The sequence below is a fragment of the Nannospalax galili genome, unplaced genomic scaffold, assembly GCF_000622305.1.
Source record: "Nannospalax galili isolate Female #2095 unplaced genomic scaffold, S.galili_v1.0 scaffold2025, whole genome shotgun sequence".
Classification (NCBI taxonomy): domain Eukaryota; kingdom Metazoa; phylum Chordata; class Mammalia; order Rodentia; family Spalacidae; genus Nannospalax; species Nannospalax galili.
Genome location: NW_008352641.1, coordinates 28,443 through 42,460, shown reverse-complemented (window position 1 = coordinate 42,460; position 14,018 = coordinate 28,443). Strand labels below are relative to the sequence as shown.

Sequence of the window (14,018 nt, the reverse complement as noted above, 5' to 3'; positions counted from 1 at the left end):
AAATGAGCATGCTTTTATATCTTCACTTGTCAGAGAATAGAGAAAGAGAGCAAACATTCTCCTCCTATGGGCAGTAATCCATTTTTCAAGGGATCCACCATAATGACCTAATCACCAAATACATATCCCCATTAACACATGGGAAATTTAGACTTCAACATAGAAGTGTTTTTAGGGGTCACAAACATGCAGTCCACAGCAGGATCTTCCAGAACCAATCATACATGTGATCCACTGGTTTCCATTTTGGGAATCCTCAGGCTTAGCTCTTCAGGCCAGCAGCTGATTGGGTCACACACACACACACACACACACACACACACACACACATGCACGCATGCACGCACACACACACGCGCACATACCCCACACATATACGCTCCCACACATGAGAACATGGATATACACACATGTACATCATATGGACTTACGTCTTCCAAAATTTCTCTGAAAACACATTCAGAAAGCACTTCTTAGGGTGAGTTACCTCAGCAGATGGCTCGACTTGCCTTTTATGTCTTCGGTTTTCACTATCTGAATTCTGAGAACAGTGCTTCTCTGAGCTGTTCCATCAACGTCATACTGTTAGGCAACTGCTGAAGCTGTTATTATTACTACTACTGGAAAAAAAGCTCTTGAAAAAATTTTTTTAGCTGGGTGGGGTGGGTGTATGCCCTTAATGCCAGCACTTGGGAGGCAGAGGCGGGTGTGTTCAAGGCCAGCCAGGTCTATTTAGTTAGTTCCAGGCTAGCTGGGGCTACAGGGAGACTCTTTCAAAAAGACCAAAAAAAATTTTTTTACCTTTATTTATTTGTGTGTATATGTGTACATGTGCCGTAGTGGGTGTGGAGGTCACAGGAGAACTTGTGGGAGTTGGTTCTCTCCTTCCACCATGTGGGTTCTGGGGATTGAACTTAGGCTGTCAGGCTTGGTAACAAGTTCCCTTACCCACTGAGCCATCTCACTGACCCAAGCAGTGTCTTTTATGATGGGGCGGATCCACATTCTACTTCAAGCTGTTCATCTCCCTCTGGGTTGCTCTATGTGACCTACACCAGCTATCTGCAGGTCACACTGGGAGGAGAGCTAGTGTATGGAATTTACTTTGAAAGTTAGTGTGTTGAGATTGAGTAGATTTTGATGGATTTTTTTTGCTGTGGTTATCTTCCAACTCCCAGGAGGATAGGTTGACCTAGTGGGACAAGTAAGAATTTAGAGCCCTCGATCTGCCTTTTTTCAGCTGAATGTTCTTGAACTGGTAACTTTACCTACTTCATCACATGTAAAATTTGAATACATTCCTTATGTCCCAGTGTTGTGAAGATTGAGCTATTGTATAAGAAACCACTTTGAGGGGCTGGAGAGATTGCTCAGTGGTTAAAAGTACTGTCTGCTCTTGCAGAGGACCTAGGTTAGGTTCCCAGCGCCTACCTAGCAGCCAACAACCACCTGTAACTCCAATTCCAGGGGATCTGATTCCCTCTTCTAACCTCTGTGGGCTTTGCATGACACAGGTACACTAACAACCATGCAGGCTCTATACTCATACGCATAAAAAAACTTGAAAAAAAGAAACCACTTTTGAATTACGTTTGAAGTGATCATCTGGGGTTGGGAATTTAGCTCAGTGGTAAGGTGCTTGCCTAGCATGTCTTCGGTTTGGGTTCAATTCCAGCACTGTGAAAGAAAAAAAATCAATTATTTTAAGCACCTTTCCGTCATCTGTACAAATATTTTTGATTTTTCATTTTGTTTTTGAGACAGGGTCTTCTTGTAGGTCTAGCTGGCCTGGAATTTGTTATATAGACCAGGCTGGCCTTGGTGTCACAGAGATCTGCCTGCCTCTGCCTCTCGAGTGCTGGGACTAGAAGTGTGTGCCAGCATGTGCAGCTTGTATGAATCTTGACTTTCTTTCTTTTACATCACCTCTCACTCGCAGCATTTAACTTTTTCTTTAAAAAGATTTAAATATTGTTGAGTGCCTATTAGGAACCAGATGCTGGGACATAAATAAAATTAAATATTTCTTCCCATTTAATATTTATACTCCTAGTAAATAAAAAAGAAAAGTAATTCGATAAGACTCATTTAGAAAACCAAACAGTTTTCTGTCCCACCCCTCTGAACCTAGGATTCTTGATTCTCTGGGATATAATTTACAATTCTTTGGGTAGTTTACCCATTCACAAGTAGTACTTCATATTGTAGTTTCTTAATTTTTTAAAAACTTTTTTTAGATTTATTTATTTTTATTTTGTGTGTATGAGTGTTTTGCCTGCATGTATGTAAGTGCACCACATGTGTGCAATGCCCACAGAGGACAGAAGCAGGTGGCATCAGATCCCCTGGAACTGGAGTTGTGGATGTTTGTTAGCCATCCTGTGAGTGCTAGAATTTGAACCTGGGTCCTCTGCAAGAACAGCCAGCACTCTTTTTTTTTTTTTTTGGTCTTTTTGAGACAGGGTCTCCCTGTAGCCCCAACTGTCCTGGAACTCACTATGTAGACCAGGCTGGCCTTGAATTTACAGAGATCCACCTGCCTCTGCCTCCCAGAGTGCTGGGATTAAAGGCGTGCGCTACCACGCCCAGCCCACTCTTAACTACTGAGCCATATCTGCACCCTTGATGTTTCTTAATTTTTAGCTTCAGCTGTTTGTCTAATGACTTGCTATCATGAAAGGAATGTTTTGCTGTCTTAGATATAATTATCATTCTTTCATTCTGCCAGAAATATATAACCTAATTGCTTATTAGATTAGTATTCAGCATTTACATCATTAAGAAGTGTAAATATTACAGCCGATCTAGGTGGGTAGTCACTTCTTGTGCCATTTTGTTTTTCTGGGAGTTAATCACTGTCTTATTTTCATTTGCTTTACTTAAATGTATGCAGCATTGATTCTAAATTCCCTGACATAGCATAGGTCTTCTCTTAGTGTATTGAGACATATTGGGTATCCTCTTCATTTTCTTCTCTTTCCTCTGAAGCCTCTTTTTGGAGGTAACCATTCGCAGGTGTGGATCAGTGACTTTGGCAGTGACTTTGGGAGCCAGCCAGCAGTCTTTGGGGGACTCCCTTTACCATCATCTCAAGACTTCTATGCATCTCTCATTTGCTTCTTTGTCATCTTTTCTTTAAAAAAATTATTATTTTATATGTATCAGTGTGTTGTCTGCATGTATGTAAGTGCACCCATGTCGTGCAGTGCCCGTGGAGGTCAGAAGAAGGTGTCAGAATCCCCTGGAACTGGAGTTACCCATGGTTTTAGCCACCATGTGGGTGCTGGGAATCAAACCTGGGCCCTGCTAGAGCAGCCGGTGCTCTTAACCCCTGAGCCATTTATCTAGCCCCCCCGCCTCCTTTTTTTTGAGGTAGAGTTTTACTGGGTAGCCCAGGCCTTTTAACTCTACACTTTCAGCTTCCCAAGTGCTAGCACTCTGTCATCTTTATAATTTACTTTTCCATTTGCTAGACCATGCTTTTGAGGTCCAATCTGTTGTAGAATATCTTTATTTTGTTTTTAGGCTTGATTAGAAATTTTATTGGCTCTAAAATTATATTTTCAGTTCTACATGAGTCTTTTAAGATTTTAAAATTTGGTAAGGGCTGATTAGGGAGTTTGGGCCAATCTACTCACTGAAGACAAATAGGGAGGTTAGATTTTCAACAATGTACTTGAAGTGAAGTGCTAAAGGACCTGAAGAATTCCCAGGCCAGGCTCTGGCTAGGCCAGAAACTGAGGGAGATGAGGCCAGAGTTCGGGGCCATTACTAGCCGAAGAACACTAGAGAAGGTGGCTAAGAGGACAGATTGCTGAAGAGGATGTTTGGTAACTTCAGGAAGCTAGTGAAATGGAGCAAAGACTATGGTCTCTGAGTGAGGATGAAGCAGGTACAGAGCAGTCCTCTGAAAGTCAGCATGCCGCTCTGGATACTTATATTCTGGAACTCAGTCTAGGGTGATGTTGGGTGCTGCTGTCTGTAGGCATCTCCAGAATGCCAGGGCTCCCAGGAATCCAGAGGAAGTCAACACAGACATTCTCCAAAGGAAGAGCAGACAACAAAACTCAAGCATTTTAGGTCTCAAATTATTTCTTCAAATAATTGTGCATATGTGGTGGTACACACCAAAAATAACCCAGCCACCCTAGAAGACATGAGAAAATGACAAGTAGTAGAAGCAGCAGAGAATAGAGCTGCCCAGGCTCTCCAGTAGCAGTGCTCACTGGGACTGAGGGTCTTAAAAATTGAAAACTGTCAGATGTGAAATGATGGGAAATTTAGAACTGAAATATTCAGAGCCTTAAAGCTTAAGAGAACTAGAGAACTATGATAGAAGAAAATGTCTAAAGCACAGACAAAATGGAAAGGGTAAGAGGAAGAGGCTAATGTGAGCTAGTGTGAGGCTAGTGCGAGGTTACCGTGACTAGTGTGAGAGTAGTGTAAGGTCTCACAGTCTTTTGGAGTATCAAGGAGAGTGGGATGAGGATGGGCACAGTAGCAGTCGGAGTGTTGGTTAGGATTTTGCCAAGTCAGGAAAGCCACATATTTAGGAAGTCCAATAATTTTAAGCAAGATAGAGAAAAAGAAATACTTAACCTGGATTGAAGACCAAAGACAGAAAAAAACCTGAAAAGTAGTTCTTTTGTTTTTGTTTTGTTTTTAAATGAGCTATCTGAAGGTAGCTCTGAAGAGCGGACTTTGCAGCTGAAGCAGTGCGAGCCCTGGACATTAGGGTACCTGTAAGGAATGTAAACAAGCCTACTGTAATTCTCTGCCCAGAATAAAAATGACATAAAGATACTTAAGCTAAAAAAGGTGACAGATCTTATCACAAGTAGATCTGCACTGAAGAAATAGTACAGAATGCTCTTCAGGGGGCCAGTAAGATGGCTCAGCAGGAAAAGGTGCTTGGTGCCAAGCCTGAAACTGAGTCTAATCCCTGGACGCATATAGTGGATGCACAGAACTGACTCCTTCAAGTTGTCCACTGACCTCATACACTGAGGCACCAGTCGACTCTCTCTCTCTCTCTCTCTCTCTCTCTCTCTCTCTCTCTCTCTCTCTCTCTTTCTCACACACACACACACACTAAATGTAATAAGAAAATTGAAAAAGAATCTTCTTCAGGTATTAAGGAGTGTGGTGGTTTGAATGAGAATGTCCCCCATAGGTTCTGTGCTGGATGGCTTTAGTGCCAATTTGACACACCTGGGTTGAGGGAGCCTCAATTGGGGAATTGCCTCAATTGGACTGGCCTGTGGCCATGTCCATGGGGCATCTTGATTGTTGAGTGATATAGGAGGGCCCAGCCCACTGTGGGTGGTACCACTCCTGGGCAGGTGGGCCTGTGTTGCATAAGAAAGCAGGCTGAGCAGGGGCAAAGGGAGCAAGCCACTAAGCAGCTTTCCTCCATGGCCTGTGCTCCAGCTCCCGCCTCCAGGTTCCTGCCTTGAGTTCCTACCTTGGGCTCCCTGATGAACTGTGACCCTGGAAATGTAAGATAAATAAACCGGGGCTGGAGAGATGGCTCAGTGGTTAAGAGCACTGACTGCTGTTGCAGAGGACCTGTGTTCGAGTCCCAGCACCCACATGGTGGCTACGAACCGTACTTAACTCCAGTTCCAGGGGATTCCGACACCCTCTTCTGACCTCCAAGGCATTGCTCAACATGGGTGCATTCACATGCAGGCAATACACTCATACGCATAAAATAAAAATAATAAATAAAAATATTTTTAAAAAGATAAATAAACTCTTTCATTCCCAAGTTGGTAGTGGTCAGAGTGTTTTGTCACAGCAATGGAGAAACAAGCTAGGACTTGGCCTCAGCTGGTGATGCTGTTTGCTGAGGTTTAGGAGGCGTGGCCATGCTGGGGGAAGCGCATGGTGGGAGTGGGCATGGAGAGTTCATAGCCACACCTCTCCAGTTTTGCTCTCTCTGCTTCCTTCCTGTGCTGCTGGAAGGTGTGGGTCCTCAGCCTCAAGCTCTGGCTGCATTCAGCCATGCCTCCCTGCCATGGTGGACTCTTAGCCCTTTGGACATATAAGCCAAATAAACTCTTTCTTCTATAGGTTGCTGTGGTCATGGGGTTTTATTACAGCAACAGAAAAGTAGCTAATATAAGGAGAGACCCTAGATGGAAGATCAGAGCTGTGGAAAGAAATAAACAGTAACAATAAATATGTAGGGAAACGAATACTGACCGTATACAGCTGCACTGGTCCTTTGAGCCTAACATATTTAGTATTATGGTGGCATATTTAGGTCGAGTGGGAGAGAAGTGGAATTAAATTACTTTTGTAGTCTAAGATTGTCTGGGAATTGGCTGAACTACTTGTTATGTCACAGATCCTTGTTTCAGTCAGAGGGAGCCATGAGAAGTATATACTAGCCACACGTGATAGCTCATGCCTTTAATCCCAGCACTTGGGAGGCAGAGGCAGGTGGATCTCTAAGAGATCAAGGCTAGCCTGGTCTATACAGCAAGTTCCAGGCCACCTGGAGCTACAGGAAGCCCTGTCTCAAAACAACAACAACAAAGCAAAGCAAAACCACAGGAACAGCCTGTGTACTAGTGGAGAAAATCTTCACGGTAATAGGAGAAAATGGAATGAGAAGTCCTAAAGAAGGTGAGCAGAGAGAAAATGCACAGAGCTTATTAAGGATAAATAGCATGTAAAATGGTAAACTTAAATCCAAGTAGGCCATAAATGTAAATGCAGCAGATGGCTCAATTAGAGGTAAATTGGACAACTAGGTAAAAATAATTAATCACAGTTATTTGATGATTGTAAATGCACAGAAAGTTGGAAGTCAAAGACAAACTAAAAAATGCCTGCCCTCCAGACACTTGAAGAGAAAGATGAGGCGACTGTATTCATATTGGAAAAGGGCTGCTTGAAGCAGAAGCAAAGAGTGTTACTATTAAGGAAAAGAAGTGTTTATCATGACCACGTGTGTCAGGACGTGTACTTATTACGGACATCGTCTGCTCTGTGCCACCTTCCTTCCCCTGATTTCATCTTAGCCGTGGACATGGCTCTCTGTATGTGGCCAGCTTCCCATTGCACTTGCTTCTCTGGGGCCCTTGGCAAGCTGCTCACATTAAATCTAGTATGGGGGTAGCTAACCCTGCCACGGTGAGCCCCAAGCAGGGGAGGAAAGAATCAGGTAAAACCAGCTTCCCATTGCTCAGAGAATGTTCTGAATCACTGTCTACTTCCTTCTGGGTTCTCAACCACACAGCCCCAGCTGCTTACTGCAGTAGTCTGCCCAGGATAGACCTCATATGTCTCTTCTTCCTTCCTGTCTCACGTGCTTTCTAGGGTCACCTCTAGTTATCTACCCATAAAGCTGGCTCAGGTTGTACTTTTGGGAAAATTCAAAATAGAACAAAACAATATAGTAAAGTAGTTTTAAAATAAAATTCTCTTTTCCTTCATATGTGTGCAAGAAGCATCAGAACTATAAGTAGGAAACAGATGAAGCCACAGCTATGCTTGGGAGTTTTAACACATTTTTCTTAGCAACCAGTGGAAGGCATCAGCAAGAATATAGATTTGAGCATCAGCAAACTTGGCCCAATTTATAAAAATAGAGCATTACCCAACACAACTGCAGAGCATGCATTTCTTTTCCAGCACAAACAGAACTGTTGCCAAAATTCATCCTGTCCTGGTCCATAAAACAAATCTTGATGAAAACAAAGACTTGAAATCATAGATAAGATCTCTGAACATAGCAGAAACAGATTAGAAAAAGAAAACCTTGAAAAATCTGTGTTTGGAAATTAAGAAATAAAGTTCTAAATAATTCAAAGAGGAAGTCACAGGAGATATGAAAAATAGTTTTAATTGAAAGATAAAGAGAGGATTATGCATCAGACCCGTAGGATGCAGATAAAACATCTCAGGGAAATTTATAGTCAGAGTGTTAGCAGAGGCTAGGTTGAAGATCAGTGAGGTTGTGATTCATCTCAAGCCATTAGGAAAGAGCTTGCTAAAGCCCAGGAATTTAGAAGAAGGAAATTTAAAACACCAAAATTTGAAAAAAAGAATTTGGAAATGATGTGCTATAAGAAGACCCCAAAAGAAAACGAATGTAACTTAGGGATAGTGAGATGGCTCATCAGGTAAAGGTGCACCCACCACCACACCTGATGACCTGAGTTCAATCCCCAGGTCATAGTGGAGGGAGAGGACCAACTTGACAGGTTATCCTCTGACCTCAGTTCTGGAACTCTATTAATTCAACTCTATAAATAGTTAATAACATACCCTTAAAATGTACAAGCAAACATAGAATTTGGGGGAAAATTAAATTTATGGTAATTTTAGGAGACTAATACAACTCTCTTGCTAATCCATAGAACAAACACCCAAAAAGATCAGATAAGGTGAAGACTTGATCAAAATTAACTTACCTAATGAATCTAAATAGAACATTGACTCCAATAGCTGCTGACAACACATTCTTTTAAAAAAATGACTGAAACATTTTCACTACCATAAGCAATTTTCAACATATTAAGAAGATTAAATTTTGTTTTTGTATCAAAGTAGATTTAAGCTAAAACTCAAACGACAACTGGAAAATTTTCAAGGGCTTGGAAATTAAGCAGTGCACTTTCAAATAACCTTTAAGTCAAATGTAGAGGCCCTGGTTCAATCCCCAGTACTGACCAAACCAAAGCAAAGAAGACCAACCTGTGGGATGTAGCTTACTTACATGGTACCTAGAGAGAATTTCATCTCCATCCGTAAATATATGATATAGTAGAAAGACTGATACTTAGTCATCTAAGTATTTTTTAAATATATTTTATTATTTTTATTTTATGTATATGAATGTATTGCCTGCATGTATGTGAGTGCCCCTGTGTCGTGCAGTGCTGCAGAGGTCAGAAGAGGGTGTCGGATTCCCCTGGACTGGAGTTGAGGATGGTTCGTAGCCACCATGTGGGTACTGGGAATCGAACCCAGGTCCTCTGCAACAGCAGTCAGTGCTCTTAACTGCGGAGCCATCTCTCCAGCCCCAGTCATCTAAATAGTTTAAGAAACTGGAAAGTACTACTGAGGTGGCTCAGTGAGTAAAGTGCTTGCCACACGAGCATGAGGGCCTCAGTTCAGTCCCCAGGACCTATGTGGAGGCTAGGCACAGCTGCATATACCTGCAGTCTCAGCACTGGAGACAGGGAGGGCCCTGTGGCTCACTGCCAGCCCGGCTGAACCGTTCAGTGGGAAACTCTGCCTCAAAAAGGAGGACAGAGAAGGATTGAGGAAGATGCCTAACATTAACTTTTGGCCTCAACAGGCAGGTACACACACTGCCTGCACATCGTCCCCCTTGTCCCGGCACCCCCCAAAGATTGCTATCTCTAGATTCCTGTTCTTCCTTTCCCTTGCCATCTATCAGTAGATGAAACTGTTAGTGGTTGTCAGGAGGAACACTGCTGGATACTTAGGAGTTGAGGGCTGGGAACAAGATGGCTGTCTCTGGTATCAAATCATTGAAACATGGGTTAGGTAGGATCACTTCCTTATTCTGGGGGAAGTCAGGTAATTATAGAGCAACTATGAGTTACCAGTTGTCTTTCAGTCTGACTTTACTAATCTGTACATTAGTTGTAGAAATTATTAAGGTCTTACAGATTTTCTTTATCTGCTGTTTTTATGAGGGTTTGTTACTTATTTCACAAAAAGCATTGAGGAGAATAAACCGAACAGGGAATTTAAGTCTTCTGCTAACTTTAAAATTCCAGAAGTTAGTTCTTTTCATAGTGTTATGGGAATTATTAATTTAGCCATTTGACTGCCTGAGAAAAGGGCTATTATCTCTCTCTCTCTCCTCTCTCTCTCTCTGTCTCCCTCTCTGAATATCTGTTCTCAACAGGACAAGGGCTTAGACTGGTAAACATTGCTTGGGCTGTGGAACCAAAGTCACTGTTTAGAGCTAATTTTGTTAGCTGAACTCATTAACTGCAGTAATAAAACCCCAGTACCCCACTCTCCAGTATAACACCCTATCCTCCAGTGTGATTGCTGCCTAGGAGACTGTTGGCAACTCTCACCTGACCTGGACACCTACTGCCTGTTGGACTTTGTCCAGCTCCGGGTTCATACTCTACATTACACCCCCAGCCATGATGTCATCTTGACCTTAACCTTCTCTCTCTCTCTCTCTCACACACACACACACACACACAGAGAGAGAGAGAAACTTGAAAACTTTAGTTTGTAAGTGAGTATAACGATCATTTTCAGGTTTTCCGTTTTGGGGCTGTTGTTTCCACGCTGATGCTGAAAAGCTCTGCCCCTTGTCTGCTTTCAGGTGGAAGTGCTGCGCCAGCAGATAGACAAGCATGAAAGAACCAAGCAAGACATGGCCATTGGGTACAAGCAAGAGCTGAAGAAGCTACAGGAAGAAGTGAGGTTTCAGTTCTGTCTGTGCCATGTGGTTCTGTCTCTGTATCCCTTGACAATTTTGTTGAGAACCAGTTTCTATTTTACAAAGCGGGTCGCACATATCCTGTGGGAGGTATGGGGTGGAAATGTGTTTTTCTGATCTTGAATTTAGGCAAAGAATTTTGCCTAATATGCTCAATGCTGTCTAAACCAGGGATTGGCTGAGTTCCATGGGCCTACAGGAAAGAGAGAGTTACTGCTTTGCTTTTTATGTGTGGTGGCTTGTGGGGCCTATGAATTCAAGGCAATTGTGATAAAACTAATTTAAAATTTTTATTTCTATTTCATGTGTATGAGCATTTTACCTGAATGTATATAAATGCACTCACATGCAATGCCTGTGGAGGCCTGAAGAGGGTTGTTGGATCCCCTAGAACTGAAGTTATAGATGGTTGTTAGCCACCATGTGGGTACTGTGAACTGAACTTGGGTCCTCTGAGAGAGCAGCCAGTGCTCCTAACTACTAAACTATTTCTCCAGCCCAGAACTAGTTTTGTTTAAAATTTCTTTAACTATTTCTTTAGTAGCATTAATATTCTACCCACATTTGAGATAGTGTCTCATGTATCCCAGGTTGGCCTTGAATTCTTTAGGTGAAGATGATCTTGACCTTGATCCCCCTGCCTGTGCTGCCAGGTACTGATATTACAGGCATGTGCCACAATGCCTGGTTTATTTGTTGCTGGGGATCCAACCCAGGGTCCTGTGCTTACTAGGCCAGCACTCTCCCCGCAGAGCTGTATCTCCAGTTCTATAATTTTTAGTTTTTTTGTATTTTGCTTTGCAACTCTAACATGCTGTTGACCTGTTTTCAGTAGCATGGCTTAGCATTACTCCAGTTTTATAATACCAATTTGTCTGACCACTGTTTGCTAACTCTTAAGCTTTAAGTTAAACAACTGTTTCTGTAGTTAGGCAGACTGAAGAGAAGCTATGAAAAGCTGCAGAGAAAGCAAATAAGAGAATTCAGAGGAAATACCAAAAATCAAAGGGAGGATCGGTCTGAGATTGAAAAACTAACTGGAAAAATAGAGGTATGTTCACAGCAACAGTCGGTTATGGTTGCCAGCCTTCATGTAGGAAAATGCTATTTGTAATGGAGCTGTTTCCTGAAGCTAGTCTCCTCCATCCCCAGGACTGCCATTGAGCTATTTTTTGGGGGGGGTATGGGGGAGGCATGATGCACAGTGCAACCCATTGTCACTTGATCCCCATGGCTGATGTAGCCCCTGCCCATCAGTAAATCTCAACAGGGTAGATCGACCATTTGGAAATGTAGGGCATTTTTTGTAGTTGTTGTTAAAATGATGGAGCATGACATTGGCATTCAAGGTGCAGGGAGCAGGGGTGGCAGGCACACCTGGGACTATATCCTAGAAAAGACTGCAGTACCCAGTATCTTCCATATTGAGAAACACTGACCGTCAGTTATAGCAGTGTCTTACTGTGTCTCTAGCACCAAACAGATTGGTGCTAGTTAATGTGGACAATTCTTGACTTTTCTTGTATAGAGTACTCTGCATATCAGATGGTTTATCTTCAGTTCCCATTGAGATAGAGCAAGCTGATTTACAGAGGATTCACCTCTCCCTGCTGATTCTGGTTTTTACTGAGTAGCTCTGTGATTATGGTATATTTTGACAGGAGGCAGCGATGGTAGAGCAGCACAAGGCTTCATCCTTTGCACCTGGAATCTCTCCCTCCCTCCTCTGTCTTCCCCATAAGTTCTTTAGTGTGTATAATAATCACCCAGGGTGCTTTTAGCACCTCAGAGATTCTGATTCATTAGTTTAGCATGGGACCTAGGAATCTGCATTTTACCCAGGTCCCCTAGCTGATTCTAATTTGAGAAACATTGTTCAACTCTTTATGTGATTACTTATAATTTTTGTGCTCTTGATGATAGTGTATCTTACTATCTAATTTCTGTGTTCAATGTATTTTTCATCTCAGTATTTTTATATAGTAGGTTCAGAGGACCACACACTCTGCCTCCCCTTCAGCCTTCCTCATTAATACCTTTTCCCACCACCCCTCATTCCTTCTTGCTTCTCAGTGTCACTTCCTTACCCCTCTCTTTCATCTCTACCTCAGAACCCCATCTTCAATGTTCATCATCAGCCTGTACTACTCAGCAGTGAACACAGAGCACAGTAGCCATCCTGATCCTAGGTTACTCCTCTGGCTCAGAGATGCCACCTCATTACTATCTTATCTAATGCTCCTCTATTTAAATAAAAAAAATTATTATTTTTATTTTATGTGTATGCATGTATTGCCTGTGTGACATAAGTGCACCCGTGTTGTGCAATGTCTGCAGAGGACAGAAGGGGCTGTCAGATCCCCTGGGACCAGAGTTACGAACAGTTGTTAGCTGCCATGTGGGTGCTGGGATTCGAACCCAGGTCTTCTGCAAGAGCAGTCAGTATTCTTAACTGCTGAGCCATCTCTCCAGCCCTCTAATGCTCTTCTTATCATAACTCTTGAGGGTTTCATCCACTGAGATGGTGCTTACCATACTCTGGCCTTCCAGTTTCTTGATATCCTTTCTTCCATAGATATTTTGATTTCCTCCTGGTCTCATCCGTTTACTCTTAGGGCCGTTCTTTAGGGTTTGTCTTTACCAATATTACAGGCCCCATTAATATTTAAGCATGTAGTCCTCACCCCTATCTTTTCAGCCTGCTCCCTTTAGTGTCTGATACTCGGTAATCATTAGCTGCCCCTTAGGTGAATGAATTCTGCCATGTTTCCTGTGCTCCATATCTACCTTGTGTTGTCACTTCCTGGCCTTTACCCAGCTCAGAGTCCATGGCTGCATTCTTTACATTTTCCTTCACCCTTCTCTCTTCAGTCCCCTTACTTGGTAACATCATAACTCTAGTTAGGTCTGCTTTCCGCCCACTCTCTACCTGCCTCATGCAGTTGAACATACATGTTGGCTGCCTTTATGTTAAATTCATGGTCACTAACCTTAAATGGCTCCCAACAAGACCCAGAATCATTCTGTATTTCCTCTCATGATCCTACTTTCCACAGTGACTCTTTTCTCCTCACACTTTTCAACACTGTTCTCACATCATCTTCCTGGGCATCTTCTTTTCTGTTCCCTGGTGTCTGCTGCCTCTCTACATCTGTGCCTGTGTGCCCTGCCTTCCTCCCTTGCTGGAAGAATTCTCTCTCCCTTCCCTATCCAAGACATTGCTTTAGCATTTTCCTTGTCTTTTCTGTACTCCAGGCTCCATTTCCTCTAAAATACATATTTATATCTCATAAAACAGGTTCATAAAGATAATTTGTTTTCTTTCACCCTCCAATTGAGTGGGGCCAGGTTTTGTTTTATTAGATGTTGTACCTAAGTTAGTACTGGCATATATAATAAAGTGACTGAACGGAATATCAGAAATCAGATTTCCAACAGTGAACCTGAGGAGGGATCTCAAGCTGAGGACAGTGATAGAAAGACTGAGCATCTTTTCCTTTGATTTGGACTCATTTTCATGATCATTCTGAAGTTGCTGTTGGTCAGCCATTAATTTTGCACTTGTAGT

General features: G+C 42.5%; 1 protein-coding gene across 1 annotated transcript in view; it reads left to right on the top strand.

Annotated features, from left to right (window-relative positions):
- The window catches only part of Cep63 (centrosomal protein 63), a gene marked incomplete at its 3' end in the record, with an annotated part of 37,506 nt that overhangs the window by 3,248 nt on the left and 20,240 nt on the right, over positions 1-14,018 (top strand). The window contains 2 exon segments of the mRNA XM_008849575.1: positions 10,334-10,429; positions 11,379-11,501. Coding sequence (XP_008847797.1) covers positions 10,385-10,429; positions 11,379-11,501 — 168 coding nt within the window.